Here is a 16,784-nt window from a genome sequence, read left to right on the forward strand (position 1 = left end):
TGTCTCAGAATATACTTCAATTCTTTCACATGAACACGCTGTAAATCTGACAAGGAATTTCCCATACTTACTAGCGAGGATCCCGGAGGATGAGGTGCACCTAGTCTTATTGTCAGACGGAGCAAGCAGGGCAAAGGGTCCCTGTTCCGGGCACCACTTGTAGGGATGGGACACAGCAAACACTCACACACAGGCTAAGAGACGAGTGGAGGTGCTGCCATGGCAAGTTCCGGAGCTCCTTTTATTATGCCTCTATGCTAATGACATCATAGTAACTCTCTCGATTACATGTCTAATGATTGGTGGATACAAAGGTACATGCTTTTACATCGTGATCACCCTCCCTTTACCTCGTGCTTTACCTCGTGATCACCCTTCAACTCAGCACTTAGACAATATCTGATTAGCACGTGGTCAATGTCTGAGTTTCTGCACGTACTTAATGCCTGTCAGCTGATGTCCTTTCCAAATAAGGACTGCTTAATTAAAATAATGGTTAATTTGTGACAGGTAAGGGGCAGAGAGGGAATATTCAGTATTCATTCAAAGGGGCTTAAGATCAGTGTGCTGATCTTGCCTTGTATCAGAACTGCGTCCCTTCACTCTGGTATGAGATGAAGTTGGTTTGCACACTTTGTGTAGGTGGGAAGTGACATTCCTGTTCTGAAATCTTTCCCTTATAAAAACTCTCTCCATTCCTTTTTTCCCTCTGATGGGCTTCAGCAAAGGCACTGAAAATTTGCAGAAACCTCAACTCAGACTTGTGGAAACCTTCCATATTTTTATCTGTCATAAAGCATTTTCATTTCTCTGGATTTCTCCCTTGGGGCTTAGCCTTATTCACACTCTTGGCAAATGTGGTAAGCCTATGTAAAAGAAACTCCAACTCAAGATCTGGTTGCTATAGCCCTTTTAGTAAGAGGCAAGAGTCTTTGTCTTTTCTTTGGGGTTTTTGCAGTTCAAATTTCTCTCTGGCCTTCTTACTGTTCCCGAGCAGCCCCTTCCCTTGTAGCCTCCATAAATTAAAGCTCTTTCTCTGGGCTGAAACCCCAAATCTTTTCAAAATAAGAACATAAGAATAGCCTTACTGGGTCAGACCAATGGTCCATCAAGCCCAATAGCCCGTTCTCACGGTGGCCAATTCAGGTCACTAATACCTGGCCAAAACCCAAGGAGTGGCAACATTCCATTCAAAATCTCAAATAATAGTAAGATTCCGGAACCCCAATAAGAGCAACATTCCAGAGCTGAGATTGTGATGTCATAATGCCTCATTCCACAGTGCCTCAGAGCCAACCTCATCAGTGATGTTACAATGGCTTGATTGTCCTTACTTGGTACATGTAAGATGATAAGAATAGCCTTACTGAGTCAGACCAATGGTCCATCAAGCCCAGTAGCCCGTTCTCACAGTGGCCAATCCAGGTCACTAGTACCTGGCCAAAACCCAAAGAGTAGCAACATTCCATGCTACCAATCCAGGGTAAGCAGAAGCTTTCCCCATGTCTTAATAACAGACTATGAACTTTCCTCCAGGAACTTGTCCAAACCTTTCTTAAAACCAGCTACGCTATCCGTTCTTACCACAACCTCTGGCAACGCGTTCCAGAGCTTAACTATTCTCTGAGTGGAAAAATATTTCCTCCTATTGGTTTTTGAAGTATTTCCCTATAACTTCATTGGGTGTCCCCTAGTCTTTGTAATTTTTGATGGAGTGAAAAATCGATCCACTTGTACCCGTTCTAAGCAATTACAAGGACTTCTGTTTCTGCTGCAGGCAGAGCAGCCAATTTATTCACTTTCCTAGGTCTTCCGTGCCCTGTGCAGAGGCATCTATGCCTGGTTTGTTGGCTTGCCTTCTGACCTTGTGAGGGAAAGGGAATGGAACTTGAGATACTGCCTTTCTGTTGTTACAAAGCGGTTTACATATTATATACAGGTACTTAATTTGAACCTGATGAGGCAAAGGGTTGTTAAATGACTTATCCAGAGTCACAAAGAGCTGAAGCGGGAATCGAACCCCATCCCCCAGGTTCTCAGGCTGCTGCATTAATCCTCCACTCAGCAAAAAGAAAGTTTTGAGTACTTCTCAGTTCCATATTCAAATTCCTTTCACGCAATGAAAAAGGTATCGCCTTATTTTCTTCTTTCTTTTGCTTGAGTACTTGAATAAATCCATGTAAACCATTCTGAGCCACTTCCTTTTCCTCCTCCTTATCCACTTCTCCGGGTAGAGAGATGGATGAGGAGGAGGCGCTGCAGACACAGGGATGCTGTGTCAGTGGGTCTCCTTCCTTCAGTACTTGCAATAAGCGTTTTCTTTCTCTTTGCAGTTGGTCCCATGCTGATTGAGTTCAAGTCGGCTATAAACTTGGAGCGTGTGAAGAAGGAGAACCCTGATGTGAGGGAAGGTGGGAAGTATATTCCCTCAGACTGCAAAGCCAAGCAGAGAGTAGCCATCATCATTCCCTTCCGCTACCGTGAACATCACCTGAATTACTGGCTCCACTACCTGCATCCCATCCTCCGCCGGCAGAGGGCCAATTACGGCATCTATATCATTATCCAGGTAAGTGTCCAGCTTTATGCTGCTGAGGTGAGGACTCTCAAACATTGGTAAATACAATGAGAGAAGAATATGGATAAGAACAGCCTTACTGGGTCAGACTAATGGTCCATCCAGCCCAGTATCCCGTCTTCACGGAGGCCAATTCAAGTCAAAGTACATGGCAAAAACCCAAATATTAGCAGCATTCCATGCTACCGGTCCAGGGCAGGCAGTGGCTAAGTACATAGTCTGACTAAGGACTTTTCCTCCAGGAACTTGCCCAAACCTTTGTAGAAACTACATTAACCACTCTTATCACATCCTTTGGCAATGCGTTCCAGAGCTTAACTATTCTTTGAGTGATAAAATCTTTCCTCTTATTGGTTTTAAAAGTATTACTCTGTAACTTCATTCAGTGTCCCCTAGTCTTTGTAAATCTTGATGCAGTAAAATAAATTGATCCCCTTGTACCCGTTCTACATCACTCAGGATTTTGTAGACTTCAATCCTATCTCCCCTCAGCCGACTCTTTTCCAAGCTGAAGAGCCCTAACCGTTTTAGTCTTTCCTCATACGAGAGGAGTTCCATCCACTTTGGTTGCCCTTCTTTGAACCTTTCTAATGCCACTCTATCTCTTTTGAGATAATGAGACCAAAACTGAATGCAATACTCAAGGTGAGGTTTCACCATTGAGCAATACAGAGGAATTATAACATTCTTAGTCTTGTTTATCATCCCTTTTCTAATAATTCCTACATCTTGTTAACTTTTTGGCCACTGCCGCACATTGGGTTAGTTACCCTAGTATCCGGTAACTATGATTTGGATTATTCTTCCCAATGTGCATCACTTTGCATTTGTCCACACTAAATTTCATCTGCCATTTGGACGCCCAGTCTTCCAATTTCCCAAGGTCCGCCTGCAATTTTTCACAATCCGCATGCGTTTTAACAAATTTGAACAGTTTAATGTCATCTGCAAATTTAATCACCTCACTCATCGTTCCAATTTCAAGATCATTTATAAATAAGTTAAACGCGGTCTCAGTAAGATCTCTGCAGCATATCACTATTTACCCTCCTCTATTGAGAAAAATGGCCATTTAACGCTACCTTCTGTTTTCTGTCCAAAAACCAATTCTTAACCCACAATTGAACTTTGCCACCTATCCCATGACTCTTTAATTTTTTCAGGAGCCTCTCATGAGGAACTTTGTCAAAAGCTTTCTGGAAATCTACATACACTACATCAACTGGCTTGCCTTTATCCACATGTTTATGCTATCATTTAATGACTAGAAGAAATGTTTGGGGTGTGCTGTCATTTTTTGTACCTTTTGTTGTTTTTCTAATTTTCTACCTATATGGTCTGGTGACTTCATTGGTCACAGTCTCTGGTTCTTCTTTCCTCATCCTCTTTGCGTACCATCCAGGACCTCCTGTCTATTTACCATTTATTTTTTCTCCTGTCTTCTTCACTTTCTCATCTCTGAGATTGATCATTCATAGCTTTCTTCAGCTTAATTTTCTGTTTTTCAATCTAACTAAATTTCATCCCTTTTTCTCATCATCCAATATTTAAGCTCTCTTTTTACTGCTTTTATCTGGAGCTATCTATCACCCTTCCCTTTCCTTCTCTATCCATGTCAGCCATCTTTTCAAGGCCTGAATTGCCATTTTTGTCTGCTGCCTCTTTATCCCATTCAGTGGGTGAGGAGTTGGAGAATGAGTTCTTCTCTTCTACTTCACTGCACAAATTCCAAGTTAACCATAATTGTTTTGGACTTAAAGAAGAATTTCTGTACTAAAAACTTGAATTATGGAATACTACCTCAGATCTGGAGTGTCTTTAGAATTTGGGAACCTTGCCTGGAGCCTTGAGGTTGAGAAATCATTCCTGTTGTTAGAGAATGCACACACCAGATTTCCCCAGTGTAGCTCATGGGAGTGGAGACCTGGAACTCAGCCCTCTAATTAATGGGTATCAAGAATAAGAGACTGCCTTTATCTTAAGGAAAATATTTTTTCCATTAACTGTTTATATCGTTCAGATTTTTAATCTCTGCCATAGAGCCAAGAAGTAATCAGAAAAATCATAGGGTGTCCGTATGGGTTAGATCATTTGTCCATGTGAAGAGAAGAATAATATATAGAATATAAATAGGGGTTAATTTGAGGAAGAGCACTACCTCTCCTCACCAGATATCTCTCTACTGAAACCCAGACCCAAGTCTCAGCCTGCCTGTCCAACGTTGCTGCCTGGATGTCTCACCGCCTTCTCAAACTAAATATGGCTAAAATGGAGGTGCTCACCTTCCCACCTCTCCACTTCCCCCATTCTCTGCCTCTGTGGACAACATTCTCATCCTCCCTGTCTTGTCTGCTCGCAATCATCTTTGACTCCTCTCTCTCCTCCGCCCTGATGCCACATATCACTAAAACCTGCCACTTTTTCCTCTAGTCTATAATATTACCAAAATCTGACCCCTCCTCTCCAAGCACACTACCAAAACCCTTATCCACGCCCTCATCACCTCACGCTTAGATTATGGCAACTTGCTACTCTCAGGTCTTCTGCTCAGCCATCTTTCTCTCCTTCAATCCATTCAAAATTCAGCTGCATGACTCATATTCTGCAAGAGCCGCTATACTCACATTACCCATCTCTTAAAGTCACTTCATTGAATCCAAATACATTCCCGAATACAATTCAAACTCCTCAGATTGACCTACAAATGCATTCACTCGGCAGCCCCTCACTATCTCTCTTCCTGTGTTCCCCCCAGGAGCTCTGTTCAACTGGCAGATCCTCCTATCTATGCCCTTTTCCTTCACTGCCAACTCCAGACTCCGTCCCTTCTGTCTTGCTGCACTGTATGCCTGGGACAGACTGCCTGAATCCCTATGGCAGGCTCCATCTCTGGCAGTGTTCAAGTCCAAGTTAAAAGCCTACCTGTTTGAGACTGCTTTCAACTCCTAATTCCTCTCACCTTGAGTTCTGTATCCCCAACCCTATATGTCATGTCTGTCTGTCCAAGTTAGATGTAAGCTCTTCCAAGAAGGGACTGTCTATTAAATGTCAAAATGTACAGCACTGCATACACCTTTCAGCACTATAGAAGTGATAAATAGTAGTACTATAGTAATAGTACTCTGTAATATTCAAGAATATACGCTTAGAACATTAAGGAATAATTCGAATTTTATTTTTCCAGAGCAAGTGTACTTACAAGATTATGCAGGCAATGCAGTAATTTTGAAGGAGTCTGAGACTGATTTTCCTGAGTCTTGAACTAAGTTTTCTCCTTAATAAAATGCTGAATTATGTTTAATTGCAGACCTGACTTATCTAATGTACTAGCCTGCCTGCACTGGGTGTTGTAGCTTGTAGCTTCTTATGGTTATCTCAGCATATACAGTATTGTATTCTGCCCTCCTGGACATGTAACACAAAGACTGCAGGGCTTAGATAGGTGACCTGCTAGTGACCTGCTCAGGATCAATGATTGTTATGAAAAGTAACACGTGAGAAGTTTTTTCTAACATTCAGTTGCATAGCCAGAAAATGTATAAATATCACTGTAACTTCCTGGTTTCAGGACTTCTGAAGCTGCCAGCTTGGGGGTTCAGGAGTCCTGCATATGCTGAATAAAATATACCTGTCACTTTCTTCACGTGTCTCTGATTATTGTGGCTGACCAAAGTGACCTTTCATTTGGCGCTTGAACAGGGACTTGAAGGTCATTTGACCACCGGTCACTCGATCAGTCACTTGTGTGGTCTAAGAGCCAATACATCCGCCTAGCTGGCTTGGTCCTCTCTTGGATCGGTGGAACTCAGACACTTCAACCAGCTCAATTGATTAATACAGTCCTGGTTTAAAGTGCAGGAACTGATATCTGTCCAAATTTTGAGTGGCCACTCATCTGGTAAGTGCAGAAATTGACCACTTCTGTCCTGTCTCTCTTCTTTTGCCTAGTAAAGCTACTTGATTTTGTCACTGAAGTCGCGGGGAGGGATTCTAGGAACTGTTATTTTCTGATTGGGTAACCAAACTGAAGTCTGTTGTGTTTTGTGTGTTTGAGAGTATCTGAGACTTCCTTGTGGACGAAGCAAGTTCGGACCTGTTAGTACTGCGTTTCCCTAGTCCGGAGACGGACAGGGCCAGGAATACAGGGAAGTGTTTTTGTCCTCCATTGCACAATGGGGGGATGTCAGTCTACAATGTTAGTTAATTTTAATACAATGTTAGTTAATTTTGATACAATGTTAGTTAATTTTAAAAAGGGATTTGGCTCTGATTATGGGACTACACTTAAAAGATCAACCCTTATTCGTCTGTGCTAGTTAGAATGGCCAACGTTTGGTGTGGGCTGGCCCCCGTCTGGCTCCCTGGAAGAGGACATAACCCGTCAGGTTTTTAACATAGGAACCCACCCTAAGACTGGCCATCCTGATCAATTCCCCTTTATAGATAGTTGGTTAGACTTAGTCCGCAGCAAGGCTTCTTGGCTTTTCCCTCCTGTACCCAAGAAACTCCAGGCCCAAGTCCTCGCCCTCAGGCCCTCATACCTTTCACTAGCTTCGTTGCTCGTCTCTGCACCCTCTCTACCAGTTTTATATCCTTCTTTAGATACGGAGACCAATGCTGGACACAGTATTCCAGGTGCGGTTTGACCATGGCTCTGTAGAGCGATATTATAACTTTCCCTGATCTACTCGTAATTCCCTTCTTTATCATGCCTAGCAGTCTAATTGCTTTCTTCGCCGCTGCTGCCACCCATTGCTCCGACGGTTTCAGGATCCTATCTATCAGTACACCCAGGTCCTTTTCCTGTTCGGTCTTTCCCAGAGTTACACCTGACATATGAAGCTGATGACGCCAAACTATGTAATATAGTAAGTGAATGCAGTTTACAGAATTATATGACGCAGGACCTGCTTACATTGGAAAGTTGGTCCTCAACCTGGCAGCTAGGCTTCAATGCTAAGAAATGTAAGGTCATGCACCTCGGAAGCGGAAATCCATGCAGGACGTACTTCTTGAACGGAGAAACTTTAACTAGGACTTCAGCAGAACGAGATTTAGGAGTAATCATCAGTGCAGACATGAAAACTGCCAATCAAGTGGAGAAGGTTTCATCTAAGGCAAGGCAGATATTGGGTTGTATTAATAGAAGTTTCGTCAGTCGAAAGCCTGAAGTCATAATGCCGTTGTACAGGGCCATGGTGAGACCTCATCTGGATTTCTGTGTGCAATTCTGGAGGCCACATTACAGTAAAGATGTGCGCAGAATTGAATCGGTTCAGCGGACGGCCACCAGGATGATCTCGGGGCTCAAGGGTCTCTCGTATGAAGAGAGACTGAACAAATTGCAGCTCTACACTCTCGAGGAAAGTAGGGAGAGGGGAGACATGATCAAAACATTTAAGTACCTCACGGGACATGTCGAAGTGGAAGATGATATTTTCTTTCTCAAGGGACCCTCGGCCACAAGAGGGCACCCGCTCAAACTCAGGGGCGGAAAATTTCATGGCGACACCAGAAAGTATTTCTTCACAGAGAGAGTGGTTGATCATTGGAACAAGCTTCCAGTGCAGGTGATTGAGGCAGACAGCGTGCCAGACTTTAAGAATAAATGGGATACCCATGTGGGATCCCTACGAGGGTCAAGATAAGGAAATTGGGTCATTAGGGCATAGACAGGGGGTGGGTAAGCAGAGTGGGCAGACTTGATGGGCTGTAGCCCTTTTCTGCCGTCATCTTCTATGTTTCTATGTTTGTTTCTATGACATACTATACTTGTGATCTTTATTTTTCCTGCCTAAATGCATCACTTTGCATTTTTCCACATTATACTTCATCTGCCATTTATCTGCCCACTTCTCCAATTGATTCAAGTCGCTCTGGAGTTCCTCGCTGTCCTTCTGTGATCTGATTGCCCGGCATAGCTTTGTGTCATCTGCAAACTTGATGATTTCACTGGATGTTCCTTCTTCTAGGTCATTGATGAAAATATTAAATAAGATGGGCCCAAGTACCGAGCCCTGGGGTACTAGCGGTTTATCCCAGGGCTTGGTACTTGGGCCCACTCTCTGCTTTCTGTTCTCCAGCCATTTGCCTATCCATCTTAGTATATTTCCCTCTATTCTATGGCCTTATAGTTTCCTGAGAAGTCTTACATGTGGAACCTTGTTGAACGCTTTCTGGAAGTCCAAGTATATAATATCCACCAGTTCTCCACCATCAATATGTTTGTTCACTATCTCAAAAAATTGAAGTAGGTTCGTCAAACATGATTTCCCTTTCCTGAATCCATGTTGGATGGCTCTCATTAGGTCATGCGTGTCTAAGTGTCTTTGATCAGCACCTCAACCATCTTTCCAGGAACAGACGTGAGACTCACAAGTCTGTAGTTGCCTGGCACTCCTCTCAATCCTTTTTTAAATATCGGCGTGACGTTCGCGATCTTCCAGTCATCCGTTATCTGTCCTGTTCTAATTGACAGGTTGGCAAGTTTTTGCAATAGTTCTCTGATTTCAACTTTCAGTTCTTTTAAGATTCTCGGGTGAATTCTGTCTGGTCCAGGAGATTTATCACTTTTAAGTTTGTCGATCTGGTGGTAAATCTGGTCCAAGTCCACTTCTACTGTGGTGAGGCTGTCCTTTACGACCCCCTTGAACACTCTCACTGTTTCAGGTATTGTAGCGGTGTCCTCCTTTGTAAAGACAAACACAAAGTAGGAATTCAATCTTTCTGCAATTTATTTGTCATCCTTGATGCACCCTTTTCCTCCCAGGTCGTCCAGCGGTCCCACCGCCTTTTTTGTGGGTTTTTTCCCTTTTACGTATCTAAAGAAGAGTTACCTCTGTTCAGTTGCAGGCAGCAGCTAAAACATTCTGTCTTTCTTTTATGTAAATGGTTAAGTGAGTGAAGGGACAGACACAACGGAATTGATTTCCTTTAAAGCCAAAGGATCTGTGTTTTCTAAAGCAGGCATTTGAAATGTTAACAATTTCCTGGCGGAGATGATTAATGAGCAAAAGCGTCACCTTGGTGTGCCTGGTGCTGAGACAGTCTTCCAGAGCAGGGACTGGACCAACCTAAGTATAAATGCTAATTAAGGTTTTCCTTGGATGGGCTAGCTGGGATTTATTTGTTTATTGTGCTGAGGGCTGTTTGCATTTAAATATTCATAGGCCACTTATTTGCATATGTGCAAATAGGCAAGGGATGTGACAAGTGGTTATTTTCTGTTCTACAGTCTCTGGGGTGGGCTGAACAGGTTCGCCTTCTTGCTATACGTACATCCAGTTTCTCTGCTTTTATGTTTTTTTTTCCAAAGAATTTATTCATTTATCTTATTCACCGCTTACTTCAATAAGGTTACAAAGCAGTTGGCAGTAACTATTGGAAAGATGAAGTTAAGATAAGGGGTAAAAACAACATGAACAATTCATATGGTACGATAAAGAGCTGGGATGTACAAAGCTTTTGAAAAGGACTCAACACCTCTCACAGCTTAACCTTGTCTGTAGTAACCCCCGACATACCAGTGGGAAGACTCAAGTGCGTAGCGCTGCCAATGCGTCCCAGACCTCCTACACAGCACCCCTGCTGTGCCAAGAGTGAGGCCCTCAAACACAGAACACTATCATTGCACCCCACACCTGCTCGTCAACAACCTCTGCTATGCCGGTAAAAAAATCCATGCGCAGGCTTTTTCAATAAGCATTGGTGGGATGCTGTATTGGTAAGTGACAATGGGCCTGATGGGAACTGAAGTATATCTGGGCTGTCTTTTGTATTTATGTTATGTGATGTTTGATTTTATATATATGTCATGGTTCGGGAACCGCCTAGACTCTTGGGATAAGTATTTTAAATAAATAACACTGCCAATGTACCACAAACCTGCCCTGCAGCATCCCTGATATTCTAGTAGTGAGACCCGCTCACTGCCAATGTACCCCAGTCTTACCCTACTGCATCCCTGATAGGCCATTACCGTGAACCCCCTCCAAAAAAAAAAGTTCTGCCATTGTGCCTCAATCCTGGTTTGTAAGGTGCGACCTAATACAACCACAGGTATTGTTGATGACATAAGCGCCGCCTCTGTAGGTCCTTTAGTATCTACTACTAATCATTTCTATAGCACTACTAGACATACGCAGCCCGGTGCATATTAGACAGAGGCACTTTTTCTGTCCCTAGTGGGCTCACAATCAACTAATGTCTCCTACAGTCCCCTGGGTTTGAAACAGGGGTGTAGCTATGAGTCTGACCTGGTTGGGCCCAGCCCGCCCACACAGCAGCCACAGGTTGCCAGCAGCAGTTCCTACAATCTGTTGGCAGCTGACCCGGAAGCCTTCCCTTTGACACATTTATGTTTTGCGTCAGAGGGAAGACTTCTGGGCCAGTCACCAGCAGCATATAGGAACCACTGCCAGTGAACTGAAGAGAAACAGAAATTCGGCATAGGCTGGGTTGGGCAGGAAGGGAAGGAACAAGAGAGGCTGCTTCACAGGCTGGGGGAAGGGAGGGAACAAGAGAGGTTGCTGCAGAGGCTGGGATGGGTTGGAAGGGAGGGAGGGAAAGAGGCTGCTGAACAGATTGGGGTGGGTAGGAAGGGAGGGAAAGAGAGAGGCTGCTGCACAAATTGGTGTGGGTGGGAAGGGAGGGAAAGAGAAAGAGGCTGCTGCACAGATTGGTGTGGGTGGTAAGGGAGGGAAAGAGAAAGAGGCTGCTGCACAGATTGGGGTGGGTGGTAAGGGAGGGAAAGAGAAAGAGGCTAGTGCACAGATTGGGGTGGGTGGTAAGGGAGGGAAAGACAGAGGCTGCTGCACAGGCTGGAGGGGAGAGAGGGAAAGAGAGAAGCTACTGCACAGGTTGGGGTGAGTGAGAAGGGATGGAAAGAAATAGACTGCTGCTTAAGCTGGGGTGGGTGGGTGGGAAGGGAGAGAGGGAAAGAGAAAGGCTGCTGCATAGACTTGGGGGGGGGAGGAGGGAAAGAGAGAGGCTGCTGTTTGGGGTGGGGTGTGGGTGTGATGGGAGTGGAAGAGAGATGCCCACCCACTTTGGGCTCAAGTCTGCCCAAAATTAGATATCTGCCTATGCCACTGGTGTGGAACTGAGGGCTCAGTGTTGGAGGGGAGAGTAAGAAGGAAGGCTGGTCTCACCTTTGCTACTTCTCCTGACTTATTTGACCAATGGGCTGCAAGGAAAGGAGAGGGCAGTGCAGCAGTGTTGGATAGACAGGTTTTGGTCTGCCGTGCCTTGAAAATGGACACGGGAGTGGGAGTGGGAGGCAGGATGAAGGTGGGAGAGGAGGGAGAGAGCCAAGAGAGGGCAAGAGCAGAAGAAAGAAGGTGTGGGGAAGAATATAGGAGCAGATGAGAGATGGGCAGAGGGGTGAGTGGGTGGAGGAGCAGTGAGTTAACAGAGGTGCTTTTATGGCACAGTATGGACCAGCAGCACCAGAATCTGGCAACTGTCCTAGTCATGGTCCAGTCTCTACCCTGTTATTAGCATTATTATATATATAGTTTTCTCTATTAAAATCATTTTATTTATTACAAATTGGCGTGCCCATGAAGTGTGGTGAAGCTGAGTGTCCCCTTTGTGCTGTTTTGAGGCAGATGCTAATGAAGGCTGAGGAGCTGGCAGACAGAACGAAGCAGGAGATGGAAGCCCAGAGCGGCCAAACATCCCCGGCATGGATGTGAGGAGCAGGAGAGCCCCTTCTTCACAATGGTGTCACACTGCCACCTTGCTTCCTATTGCAGCGTCGGGAGGGTGGTGTCTTGGCTTTTAAAGGGATGTTACTCTTGCTTCCCAGTCCTACCCTAGCTGTCGCTGCTGCCACACGTCCTTCCCAATCCATTGCTCTACCCCACTACCACCAACCAATCATCCACCCCCACCCCATTTTCCCTGCTCATCTCCTTTCTGAAGTGATTCCTTCTGACAGGGTGCGGTGTGTAATCAGTTACAGCCTGTCAACTTTCTGCTGGGGGGAGGAAACATACTAGTGATCAATCCAGTTTTATAAAATTTCCAAATGATTTATTTTGTCTGAGAAAAGGCTGAATCATAGAGGGAAGTGATAAACGACATCCACAAATGCCAAATGTGAGAGCTTAGCAGGAGGAGGAGGAGAGGTAGGGAGGAAATGGCTGCCAGCAGGACAGGTGGGTATGGGAGGGAGGAGAGACAGTGATGCAGATGGCTTGGGGAGATTTCTTTTCTTGCTTCGGTTTGGATTTATATTTTGCCCACTTTCAAAATAGATTTGAGGCAGAAGTAAAATAAAATAAAATAAAAATCAATTAACTCATTAATACAGACTGAAAAGAAATAAGTCTTCAACGCCTTACAAAAGAGAAAATAGATTTGTTTGATGTGTATAGGAACATCAGTCAGGATTTTTGCACCTTGGAAGGAAAAGAGAATGTCCTATCACTGATTTTAAGTGGACTTTCTTCATCGTGGCATATCCTAATCTTAGGGTTGTCTGAGAACAGGAATTGACATGATTACGCTACAAATTCAGTGTCTGAATAAGACTAATTGAACTTAAACCATTCTGTGATAGGGCCCATGCATCTGTCTGCTCTGGTCACTATAGAAGGCCTGGATGGCGCAAATTGCGCAGAAGAAGCAATAGCAGGGCATGACAGAGACCTGTCCTGATCAGAGGGTCTTATATACATGCAAACACATTTAAAACTTTGAAAAGTCAGGATAATAAACAAAAGACCAGGAAACCAATATATAGCATAGGAAAAAGGGAATACATTATTTCTGTGAGGTGTTAGGTGGGGCAGGATCATATGGAAATCAGGATGTGTATAAATAATAATACATAGAAGTATTAATGACTCCATTCTGTATTACTGAACAAACTTAAGGAGCAGCTGTTGTAATTACTTGTGTTAAAAAAATAATGATCACAAAAACTATCTCCACAAGTTTACTTCAATAACTTAATTAAATAAATAACTACAAAATTACTGGATAAAGTGCATAACGTGCTTTCAAAGTGCTGTGAAAATATCATAAAGTGCTCAGTCATCAACCAAAAAGTGCATTAGCACCATCAAATACCAGCTTAGGTTGAAATGAGGGACCATCATTGCATTTCAAAGTCCCTCTTGCTGCCTTCCAAAAAAACAATAAATATACTGTACTACAATGTTAAAAGACACTTTCGTTACTTATCTGCTCAAAACAGACAGCATTCAGGATTGGAGGCAGGGCAATAGCCGTGGTACACCATTGAAATCCATTCATTCAATTCATAATAATGTGAACGCTCTAAACAGCCCCCGTGTTCTATTAAAAGCTGGCCTCCCTTCGACTCGAGTTTCGCAACAGCGTCGTCAGGAAAGGGGCACTAAAAGAAATAAAAAAACAAAAAAACGTTAGCTATGAGCTCTAACACTTTAAATCTAAACTTATAAACTTTTCAATTTTTCTATCATAACAATCTTATATTGATTCTCTGTCATAACGATTTTAATCTGTGTCAGTCTGACTGAAAAAAATCAATACATCAACCAGAAGTATATTATGGTATGCAGCCTATGCCTGCAAGGAGTGTCCCTAGAGCAGTGCACAGGTCTAAAGCAGGCTCTACACAAATAGCCTCATTTAAACCACAATCTGAGTCTGTAGATGATTTTCCCTCCTTGACCTGTAGAGGGAGTGGGAGAGCAGAAGTGCAGGTTTCCCATCCCCCCCACAATCCTAGGATAATTGCCCGGAAATCATTTCCACCTGAGGGTTTGGGGTAGGGCTGCAGACTGCTATCCTAAGAACTAAACTATTAGAGAGTCAGGAGCAGCAGGGACAGCCAGAGGACAGGCCACAGCGCTCAGGGCTGAGAGCTCTAGATAACAGTCAACCTCCAGAATGCATGGAGCTGACAGAGGCTGGAGAGGAAGTGCCTCTTAGTATGCTGGAGGAGTCCCATGATATGGAGTTGCCAAATGAGGACCTACCGATGGAAGTGTGCTGTATTAAAAGCAAGTAACTGATTCTGCATGGGTTAGTACCTGAAAGGGGACAGATTCAAAACGAATGCTAGGAAGTTTTTCTTTACCCAGCGTGTTGTGGACATCTGGAATGCACTTCTATAGGGCGTAATAGGGCAGAGTACGGTGCAGGGGTTCAAGAAAGGATTGGACAATTTCCTACTGGAAAAAGGGATAGAGGGGTATAGATAGAGGGCTACTGCACAGGTCCTAGACCTGTTGGGCCACCGCGTGGGTGGACTGCTGGGCACGTTGGACATCTGGTCTGACCCAGTGGAGGCATTTCTTATGTTCTTATGAGTCTGTAGATGATTTTCCCTCCTTGACCTGTAGAGGGAGCGGGAGAGCAGAAGTGCAGGTTTCCCATCCCCCACACAATCCTAGGATAATTGCCCGGAAATCATTTCCACCTGAGGGTTTGGGGCGAGGTAAAGTTAGGGGGTGGGTCTTCAGTGTTGGCAGACTTGATGGGTTATGGCCGTTTCTGCCGTCATTTTTCTATGTTTTTTTCTATGTTTCTATCCCTAAGAACTAAACTATTATAAAGTCAGAAGCAGCAGGGACAGCCCGAGGACAGGCCATAGCGCTCAGGGCTGAGAGCTCTAGATAACAGTCAACCTCCAGAATGCATGGAGCTGACAGAGGCTGGAGAGGAAGTGCCTCTTAGTATGCCGTCCAAACCTTCTGGTACAAGACCATACATAGGCCCGGCCGACTACACACTAATGCAGATGCATTATCTCGTGTTGGGGAAAAGGACCCGGAGAGGTCTAGGTCCACCTCTAGCAGTCAGTTAAGGGGGGGTATGTGGTATGCAGCCTATGCCTGCTAGGAGTGTCCCTAGAGCAGTGCACAGGTCTAAAGCAGGCTCTACACAAATAGCCTCATTTAAATCAGACTCACAAGAGCTTTTCTTGTCCCGGTGGCCCAAGACCCATTGCCTTGAGGCTGCCGGTTACAATATGTAATAAACTTACTAATGCGGCCAGAGGAACCGAAACAACCTCGAAAGGGGGAACACAGGCAGAGCGGAGAGACGCCATCAGAAACTGGGTTGATATAAGAGCTCTGGCTAAGACACATCACATAGGACAATAATTCCTTCATCAGCCTATCACAGAGGGGAATTCCTAAACCCACCCAAAATATTTCAAACTAACCTATCACAGTTGGAACCATTCTATTTCCTCGTTCAAGCCTCCCGGACTTAGTGTCTGCCACTCGTATATGCCAAGCCTCCCGGACTTAGTGTCTGCCACTCGTATATGAATCTAAGTTTTTCCATTAACAATCTATGTGAAATGTCACCCCCTCTTGAAAGATATATTTGTGTTAAAACAGTGTATTTGAAATCACTGATCTGATGACCCACTTCCACCCAATGTGAAACAATAGGAGCTTGAAGTTGTTTTCGCCTTATATTGGAAAGATGTTTGCCCATCCTTATTCTTACTTTTCTTTTGGTATATCCTATGTAAAGTTTATTACAAGGGCAAATAATGCTATAAACAACTTCAGACGAATCACAGTTGCTATTTGTCTTTAGAAATAACTTTTTATTCGTTCGGTGGATTACTACATGATTATTCTGCCAGTATACGCAGCGATTGCAAGCAGTATGGGGCATGCTTATACTGGCACTTGTTTTGTGAAGATTATAGTTGTGTTTAATCATTTCCCTAATATTTCTACCTCTTCTAAAGGCAAATTTGGGGAACTCTTTAAAGGGAGGGTGTATACTAAGAATAGCCCAATGCTTGCAGATGATATTGCAAATCTGATGACTACAGGAAGAAAAAGGGAGCACACAAACTAAAGGTTTATATTGATCTTTTGGAGAAGATTGTAAGAGCCAATCACGATGACAAAAAAAGTCTCTTTTCCATGCTTTTACAAAATTTTTTTGGATAACCCTTTTGTCTAAATTTTTCATAAAGGGTATTGGCCTGCACTTGAAAATCTTGTTCATCTGAACAGAAACGTCTAATTCTAAGAAATTGCCCCCATCGGAATACCCTCCTTTAATTTGGTGGGATGATGACTACTATATTCTAATTAAGTGTTCCGGTCAGAGGGTTTATTATAGAGTGTTGCTTGTAGACCGTTGGATTGCTTATAAATCAATATGTACAAGAAAGAAATATTATCTGTCTGAATGTTAACAGTGAATTTGATATTTACATCAAAACTGTTAAGATCAT

At 43.8% G+C, this 16,784-nt stretch overlaps 1 protein-coding gene across 2 annotated transcripts in view; it reads left to right on the forward strand.

Annotated features, from left to right (window-relative positions):
• B4GALT2 (beta-1,4-galactosyltransferase 2) overlaps positions 1-16,784 on the forward strand; it is a 175,233-nt gene that overhangs the window by 126,857 nt on the left and 31,592 nt on the right. For both annotated transcript variants that reach the window (XM_033916639.1, XM_033916638.1), the window contains one exon: positions 2,334-2,569. In XM_033916639.1, the coding sequence (XP_033772530.1) occupies positions 2,334-2,569 (236 nt within the window). The remainder of the gene's footprint in view (positions 1-2,333; positions 2,570-16,784) is intronic.

Source organism: Geotrypetes seraphini, chromosome 12 (genome assembly GCF_902459505.1).
Source record: "Geotrypetes seraphini chromosome 12, aGeoSer1.1, whole genome shotgun sequence".
Taxonomy (NCBI): Eukaryota; Metazoa; Chordata; class Amphibia; order Gymnophiona; family Dermophiidae; genus Geotrypetes; species Geotrypetes seraphini.